We start from the raw sequence: 8,961 nt of genomic DNA, 5'->3' as shown, positions 1-8,961 counted from the left end.
CAAAGACCTTGGGAAGCATAAAATTCAGTACATCGCCCAGATGAACTCTTTGTGTCTCAAGAACAAATCCTGTGTTTCCCTCACTCCAGCAGCTCGGGAAGGAGAAGGAACACAAGAGGTCATCGCCGTGCCCTGGGGCTGGGGGCTCAGCGGTGCAGGGAGGGCTCAGGACCTCTGCCCCGCGGGGCCTCCGCCCACAGGCACGCCTGCGGAGGGCGAAGACCCAGGAGTGAGCCCCAGCATGAGACGGAGCCGAGGGGCAGAAGGGCATGCATCAGTGATCCTGCGTCTTCAAAGAAGACAGACACAGCTGAGTCTCCTCCCAGGACAGCCGGGAAGGAGGCCTTCTGAGAACCCCTTCCGAGGCAAGCTGGTCATACTTACTCAGGGATGTGGGTGGAGGTTTGTGGAAACTTTTCTTTTTTGCTTTCTGAAAGAAAGAAGAGATGATTGAGCCTTCTCAGGCAGCTGGAAGGGCCCCAACCAAGCAGCATAGGAGTGCTCAGGATGGGGGGAGGTGGGTTGGGCGGTGGTTTAAGCGGCCGACACCAAGAGATCAAGCAGAGTCCGAGCGGAGGGCAGGGAGGCGCGGAGGCGCCCCCGACACGGGAGCGGGCAGCCCAGGGGAGTGTGCCCGACACAGCGTGTGGCCAGCAGGCCCCAGAGATGGAGGTGGGGGATGCCCACAGGTGAGATGTGAGATGGGGGCGCAGGGCAGCGCTGGCCCGGCTGGAGGACACCCCCGACAGCCTGGGCCACGCGTGGAGCTGGGCACCACCCAGGCCTCACCCACTGCTTCACTCCAAATGGGAAATCTCGCTCGGAACACTGAGATCCCGGGAGACTGGTTTGGATCCCTGGATCCCTCTCCCTCCGGGGAGCATCTTGGCCATGTCCTGAGTGTTGAGGAGGAAACTCTGTGGAGGCCCTGCTCCTCAGACCGCGGAACGGACCGGGGTGCTCCCCCTGGAGTCCTCAGAGCTGCGGGGGGCGGGAGTGTGCTGGGCCCTTTCTCACACCTCCATCACCCTGCTCGGCTCTCTCCCCTCCACGCGGGGCTTGGGGGCTAGGGCGTGCAGGCCGAAACCAGACTGCAGGCTAGGAGCTTGTCATCAGCCTCAAATGCACTCTGCTCACAACTGACTTCTGTAGAAGTCTTAAAGCTGTCGTCTCAGTTGTTCAGATCCAGCCGAGGGCATCTGGAATCTGTGATCTGACCCTGAACGCAGCGTCTGCGGGGAGACCCGTGGGAGTCGGCGGGTAAACAGAGCGCCAGCCCCCCAGCTGCACTCACCGTGTCAGAGTCAGAGTCAAAGGTGATCGCAGACAGACTGTCATCCCCCTGGAGAAGAGATGCAAAGTGAGACCGTTGGGCACCGCCACGGCCGCACTCACAAGGTGGAAACCGCTGCGCGGAGCTGCGGGGGAGAGCCCCGCATCCAGCAGGAGGGGACAGAGCACGAAGCCAAACTCTGCTGGCGGGGCGGCTCCAGGCCTGTCAGTCCAGCAACAGCATCTCCACAGAATCGACAGACAGTTCTTCTTTTTAAATTGAAGTACAGTTGCTTTAAAAGATCCTTTTCCATTATAGGTTATTGCAAGACACTGAATGGAGATCCGCGCGCTATACGGGAAACCTCCGTTTCTCTCTGTCTTATAGTTGGTGGTGTCTGCTCCCAGGTTATCCCTCCCCCAGTGAACGGTTCTTGATAAAAGCATTCCGTCTTTGCATCAGAGCACAAGGAACCTACGACTGCCCACCGGTGAGAGTGACCTGCGCATCACCAGCGCACGCGCTCTCTTCGTGTACAGAGGTTCCTGCCTCTGGCTCCAGCAATCAGACCTGGCGCACGGAGCACAACAAAATCTGTACCATCCCCAGGGCTAGTACGTCCAGGAGAAGAGGGAACTGCCCGGTGGGTGATGTGTCTGTGCTAATGCACGTAGGCTTACATCCTAACAAGAGGGGAAGCAGAGCAACTGTTCAAATCCTTTCCCCATACTATCATTGTTTAGTCTCTCAGCTGTGTCCAACTCCTTGCAACCCCAAGGACTGTAGCCCGCCAGGCTCCCCTGTCCATGAGATTCTCCAGGCAAGGATACTGGAGTGGGCTGCCATTTCCTTCTCCGGGGGAGCTTCCCGACCCAGGGATCGAACCCAGGTCTCCTGCATCGGCAGGTGGATTCTGGGGTGCAAACGGCAAATGACAAGTATACTGCAGAGCACAGGGGATTCTACTCGGGGCTCCGTGGTGACCTAAATGGGAAGAAACTCCAAAGAAGAGGGGACATCTGAACAGGTGTGGCCGACTCACTTCACTGCACAGAAGAAAGTAACACAACGAGGTACGGGAACCATACTCCAATACAACATTTTTTTAAGTAGCAAATGACAGTTAGAGGAAAGTCTTCATTTAACAAACTGCACAAGGATGATGTGGAAAACTCAGGCAGGGGGATCAGGGCGGCGAGGTGAAGGCTGTCTCAGCCCCAGCGTCAGAGCACAGGCCCGCCAGCCAGCCAAGGGAGCTGTCGACAGTCCCACAGGAAAGTGGCAACACTTTCTCGTGTGAGCACTTGTCACAGCTCTTTGTTCCGAATAAAACCCTGATGGCTTTTCAAGGACCTGAAATTTCAACAAGGGAAGGAGATGGCCCGCGTGGTGAACAAAACCAGGTGGGCTCACCGCCTCCATCGCATCCTCCCGTCAGCCCCCCGAGTCTGGCCCTCCTCGTTCTGCCGAAGGACCTAGACAAGTCCAATACTCTCAGCACCTGAGCTCACCGAGCAGCCCAAGACCCGTCCCTCCAGCAGAGGCCACGCACAGTATCGGAAAGCCAAAGAGCGCGCTAACGGTCGAGGGCAATGCATTCTTCCTCAGCAAGCAGGACCGCGGCCTGCGTGGAGTCCTACAGGAGACTGCACACAAACCGCGCGCGGGGGACTCTGCCGGGCGGTGGCTGGCAGGCAGTGCGCTGGGGGGGTCCCAAAAGGCCTGGGGCAGCAACGTGGCCCCGCGTCAGCTGTGCGAGGCTGGTTGCGCCACGGACTCCTCCGCATCTCAGCTTCCTCAGTGACAAGGAGGACACGTTCTCCCGTTGGGGTTTTAAAGCATTAAATCTACATTAACTAAGACACTGTGGGAAGAAACATAGTGTCCAGAATGAGATGCTGGAACATACAGGGTTTTGATTCCCAGTGAACAGGGGAGGCAGGGATGCCTTCATAGAGGGGGCATCTCCCAGGAGGGTGGGGTGAGAAGCCTGGAAGGCCCGCTCCTCAACCAACAACCATCTAACAGAAGAACCCACAAAGCAATCAATCTTCACCAATTAGTGAAGTTAATCAATGAATCTTTCATTCCAGAAAATCTACTAAGTCAGGGAAGCGCCTCCAGAGTCAGAGTGCGGTCCTGCAGGTAGGCGGGCGCAGTCGAGACCCCAGGGCTGGGTGCTTAGGGTGTGAGCTCCTCCCCAGACACTGCAGGCTAAGACCCCGTGTCTGTGGGGCGGCGGCTCCATGCAGGGAGGGGCTGGTCCAGAAGGAGCACCCCTCGGGGGAGACACCGCTGCCCTGCTGTGCCGGGGCCCAGGTGCCCTTCTCCAGAAGAGGCAGGATGGCAGCTGTACCCGGGGGACTGATGGCACAGTTCCACCCGGGCCCCCAGCTCTGGGGTCACGGCTGCAGAAAGCTCACTGCAGAGCAGCTGCCAGTCGAAGAGCCCAGAAGCGCCCTTCTCGGGCAGCAGTCAGGCCTGAGGGTCAGGGAGGCTGGGGGCAAGGGCCGAAGTGCAGCCTCGGGGCAGACGTGGAAACCGCCCCCACCCGGCACCCAGGCCAACCAGAGGGTGCGAGCCCCAGTGGTAACCGAACCCTGGTGGAATGGGGGACCTCCCTGGCCCGAGAGCAGATCCCAGGGAGCCAGGCTTAAAAACCACTGACGGGCACTTCCCTGGCGGTCCAGGGCTGAAGACGGCACGCTTCGACTGCAGGGGCACGGGTCCGACCCCTGGTCGGGGGAGCTAAGATCCCGTGTGCTGCGTGCCCAAAGCGCGGCCAACAAAGTAAAAAAGGAAAACAAAGGCAGATCCCCAGGAGGGCTGGGGGACCACGGCACGTCCGAGGCTGCCCTCAGGAGAGACGGAGAGGGGGGAACCACGCACGGGTTCGTGGCTGCGGTGGGCAAAGCTGTAAACCCCTGAGCGGTGACAGCCGCCTGCACACACACGCACAAACACACACACAGGGGCACACACATGCAAGGAGGAACGGCAGAAGTCTGGGCCAGCGGACGAAACAACCTCTGACCAACACGTGGCCTCTGCTGCCCTCAGGGTAACCCCACGGTAGCTGGGCTAAAGGATTTCAAAAGAAAGAAAAAAGTCTGAGCAGGGAAACAGGCTGCACAGTGCGGGCACGACCACTTCGGAGTCAGATCAGCCGAGTCCCTCCCCAAACCAACCAGGGGGGCCAGCATGGGAGAAGCTGTAATGTTTTATCTAAATGTTGGGGGGGGCGAGCTGCAGTAATATATTAACTAAATGTCTAGTTTTCAACAAAAAATCTAAGAGATAACAGAGGAGGAAAAGAGCGCCTGAGGCAGAGGGGAGGGCAGGTGAGAGCAGCGCTGGCTGAAGGGCGCCGCTGCAGGCTCGGGGTGCGCAGGTTTCAGGGCAGCTGCCTCCGTAAGTTCAGAGGACGGCTGTGGCGGGGCTGGGGAGGACGGTGAGGCGGGACAGCCCAGTGGATGCGAGCAAGAGGTCCGGCGGCGGGGGTTGGCGCGCGGGGCGGGGGGCGCAGGGTACAGAGAGCCTCGGGAGCAGAGACGCTCTACAGATGCTCTCACCTTGTTCTGGAACCTGGAAGCCCTTCACCGGGGACCCCAGCACCGTACGTGCCCCATGAAGTGCACGAGCAAGCCCCGAGGCAGCTCTGCTCCCAGTGCCTGCCCTAGAGAAGGTCTCCTCTGGTTGAGAACAGATGTCAGCTAAGCAAGGGAACCGCCAGTCAGCCTGGGCCCACGGCTGCCAGCCTCCTAGCAGAGCGCTGGCGCTGGTCCCTCCCTCGGGACTGCGCCCCTGGCGACCAAGGCACGCGGGCACCCGGGTGGTCTCAGAGCCAGCGTGTCAGGGGCTTGACAAACGCTTCTGTGCGTAAGAACCTTAAGAGCAGCGTGGTTACCGACAGCACAAGGTGAAAACAATGGAGGGAAAGCAAGGAAGTGTTTTCAGTCGTGTCCGACTCTCTGCGACCCCACGGACTGCAGCCCGCCAGGCTCCTCTGTCCAGGAGAGTCTCCAGGCAAGAAAACTGCAGTGGGTTGCTATTCCCTTCTCCTGGGGATCTTCCCAACCCAGGGATGGAACCCAGGTCTCCTGTATTGTAGGCAGATTTTTTACTGTATGAGCCAACAAGAAAGTCCAAAAGGAAGGAAGTGGTGAGTTAAAATAGGAGTATCCTATTAGGTTTAAAACTTCTTGATGAAAATGAATGAGGAGAGTTGAAAAAGTTGGCTTAAAACTCAACATTCAGAAAACTAAGATCATGGCATCTGGTCCCATCAATTCATGGGAAACAGATGGGGAAACAATGGAAACAGTGATAGACTTTATTTTGGGGGGCTCCCAAATCACTGCAGATGGTGACTGCAGCCATGAAATTAAAAGACGCTTATTCCTTGGAAGGAAAGTTATGACCAACCCACACAGCACATTTAAAAGCAGAGACATTACTTTGCCGACAAAGGTCCGTCTACTCAATGCTATGGTTTTTCCAGGGGTCATGTATGGATGTGAGAGTTGGACTATAAAGAAGGCTGACTGCCAAAGAATTGACACTTTTGAACTGTGGTGTTGGAGAAGACTCTTGAGAGTCCCTTGGCCTGCAAGGAGATCCAACCAGTCCATCCTAAAGGAAATCAGTCCTAAATATTCACTGGAAGGACTGATGCTAAAGCTGAAACTGCAATCCTTTGGCCACCTGATTCGAAGAACGGACTCATTGGAAAAGACCCTGATGCTAGGAAAGACTGAAGGCAGGAGGAGAAGGGGACGACAGAGGAGTTGGTTGGATGGCATCACCGACTCCACAGACAAGAGTTTGAGTAAGCTCCGGGAGTTGGCGATGGACAAGGGGGCCTGGCATGCTGCAGTCCATGGGGTCGCAAAGAGTCGGACACGACTGAGCAACTGAACTGAACTGATTAGGTTAGAGGTTTTATTTTTTATGTTAAAAAATATTATCTTTCCATTTTTGCATGAATAATACTTGTGAAGATTTTTATACATATTTTTATTTATTTTGGCTGTGCTGCAGGTCATGTGGGACCTTAGTTTCCTGACCAGGGATCAAACCTGTGTCCCCTGCAGTGGAAGCTCAAGGGTCCTAATCACTGGACCACAGGGGAATTCCCAAATTAGAGTTTTTATTTTTTCATTTTATTTATTAAAAATTTCTTTCTTTCTTTGGCTGTGTTGGGTCTTAGTTGCAGCACACAGGATCTCTGATCTTCCTTGGGGCACGCGGAATCTTTTTAGTGGCGATATGTGGGATCTTTAGTTGTGGCACATGAACTCTTAGTCCTGGCACTTGGAATCTAGTTCCCTGACCAGGGATCAAACCCAGACCTCCTGCATTGGGAGCGAAGAGCCTTAGCCACCGGACCCATCATGGAAGTCCCCCAAATTAAGAGTAAAAAAATTTTTTTAAGTGAAGTATAGTTAATTTACTATATTATATTAGCTTCAGGTGTACAGTAAAGTGATTTAGTTATATACATACTTTTTTTCAGATTCATTTGCATTATCGGTTATAAGATATTGAGCGTAGCCTGTGCTATACAATCAGTCCTTTAGAATTCAGCTTTTTGAGATTCCATATATAAGTGAGATCACACAGCATTTGCTTTATCTGTTTGATGTATTTCTCTTTCTCTTTTAAATTGAAGTATAGCTGATTTACAATGTTGCATTCGTTCTACATGTACAACAAAGTGATTCAATTATACATATATAAACTTAGTTTTTAAAACATGTTTTTGAAAACGTAGGTATGGGAAGATGCTAACAGTAAATTAAACAGCAAGAATTACAAAACAATATAAATAGGAGCTCAAGTTTTAAAAAGCCATATGGGAAGAAAAAATGTGTTGAAAAAAATATCAGAAAGAAATATACCAAACGTTAACTGTGGTTTTCTGTAGGCAGTTAGATTACGGGTACTTGACTTTCTTTTCTGGGCATGAATAACCTTTACAGTCACAGAACGAGGAGCTACTTTTAAAGGTGAAGGAGCAGTAACTGAGACCAGCGCCGGTGGCAGGCCTTCCCGGTGAGGCAGGACTTGGTGCCTCCGGGGACAAGCAACAGGAACCCTGAGCCCCCACCTGGGGAGAGCACCCGGCAGCCCTGCTGGGTTCTGCCGTCTGCTCCCTGTGAAGGAAGCAACCCGCGAGTCAAGCTCCAAAGCCTCTGGAGCCCTCCAAAGCCTTCCCACTGTGGCAGGAGTGAATTCAGACCCGGACCACTGCCTGCAAGGCTCTCCGTGGTCAGGTCCACGGCTCCCTTCCATCCACACAGGTCGCCCAGTGAGATCCCAGCAAGCTCTCGCGCGCGCTCTGGATTCCTGCACTTTCCCACCTCAGGACCTTCGCACCTGCTGGCCCCGGTGTCTCAGATCTTCACCCCGCTGCTCCAACTTCTCGGGGGCTGCTCCTGGCACCCAATCTAAAGCAGCCCACCACCCCGCCTCCCTTACGTGGGCTGTTTTATTTTCTGCAGGGCATTTTCTGACTTGATGGACACGATCCGTTTTGGGGGTTGGGTGTTTTTTTTTTTTTTTTTTTGCCGTGTTTTCCCTCACCTCTATCCCGAGTCCCATCACCTCGCCACCGGAATGCATTTTATTCACCCACAGTGGTATCTACAGCTGATGGCTGACGCCCCAGAAACACTGGGTGAAGGAAGAGTTGAGAACAGGCTCGCTCTGACCCGGGGGAGCCATCCTGGGCGGGCGGCCCCTCCTCCGGAAAACCTGCCCTGAGGGCGCCTGGGGCTTCTCCCTCACACCCAGCACGGCTCGGGTCCGTCGCCCCGTCCGAGGCCCCCAGCCCTGGAATCGCCGGGCGGGCGGGCACTTACGCAGTGAGCTCCGTCACCCCGGAGGGCCGCGATCGCAGGCTCCGCTCAGGCGCGGCTTCGCAGGCGCCAGGCGGCGAGGGCGCAGCGTCCGGGAGGGCTTCCTGGAAGCGGCGGCCAGGGCAAGGACGAGCGGGGAACTAGAGGCGGCTGGAGGCTGGGCGAGGGGCGGCGGCCGGAGGTCCGCTCTTATGCGGTAACAATAATGGCTGCGGTCACCCGCGGCCTCCGGCCTGCGCCCCTTCCCTCCGGCCCGCGCCCCGGCGTGGGAGGCATTGAGGGCGCCCCCCGCCCCCGCCCTCCGTGCTTACCGTCCCCGAGGCCGGCTCCGCGGTGCCCAGCGACATGGCGGCGGCGCTGCCCGATCGCCCCGGGGCGCGGCGGGCGTGGCCGTCGGGTTCTGGGGCTCCGCAGGCCATCAGGTTGCCCGCAGCCTCTCCGACGGCCCCCCCCGCCCGCCGCGACCCCGCTTCCATGGCAACCGCGCCAGCCCGCCGAGCCCCGGATGTGGCGAGCCCGGCCGACCATAGGTTTGCCCGGGGACACCGTCGGGCCGACCTGCTGCGCGCCCAGAGTGTGGGGCGCGGAGAGCGGGGCGGAGCTGAAACAGCGCTCTAGTTCCCAGAGCTGTCATTAATAAATATTTAGTAGGTTAACGCTGAAAGGGACAGGGAGTCCACAGCCTGCTAGCTCTGAACGCCTGGCATTGAGAAAACCATCTTCCTGATCTCGGATCTTAGGCTCAAGGGTTATGATGTAAAAAAAAAGAAAAAGAAAAAGAAAGAAAGTTGCTGTCGTGTCTGACTCTTTGCAACCCCATGGACATAG

The 8,961-nt window shown here is 56.2% G+C and overlaps 1 protein-coding gene across 1 annotated transcript in view; it reads right to left on the bottom strand.

The window, feature by feature from the left end:
- Positions 1-8,626, bottom strand: part of IQCE (IQ motif containing E) — a 38,714-nt gene extending 30,088 nt beyond the window's left edge. Inside the window, exons 1-3 of the mRNA XM_040267268.1 lie at positions 8,445-8,626; positions 1,295-1,342; positions 385-430 (exon numbers count right to left, since the gene is read on the bottom strand). Coding sequence (XP_040123202.1) covers positions 385-430; positions 1,295-1,342; positions 8,445-8,609 — 259 coding nt within the window. The 5' untranslated portion in view covers positions 8,610-8,626. The remainder of the gene's footprint in view (positions 1-384; positions 431-1,294; positions 1,343-8,444) is intronic.
- Positions 8,627-8,961: the final 335 nt, after the last annotated feature.

The sequence above is a fragment of the Oryx dammah genome, unplaced genomic scaffold (assembly GCF_014754425.2).
Source record: "Oryx dammah isolate SB20612 unplaced genomic scaffold, SCBI_Odam_1.1 HiC_scaffold_2, whole genome shotgun sequence".
Lineage (NCBI taxonomy): Eukaryota > Metazoa > Chordata > Mammalia > Artiodactyla > Bovidae > Oryx > Oryx dammah.
This window is presented reverse-complemented; position numbering and strand designations above follow the sequence as displayed.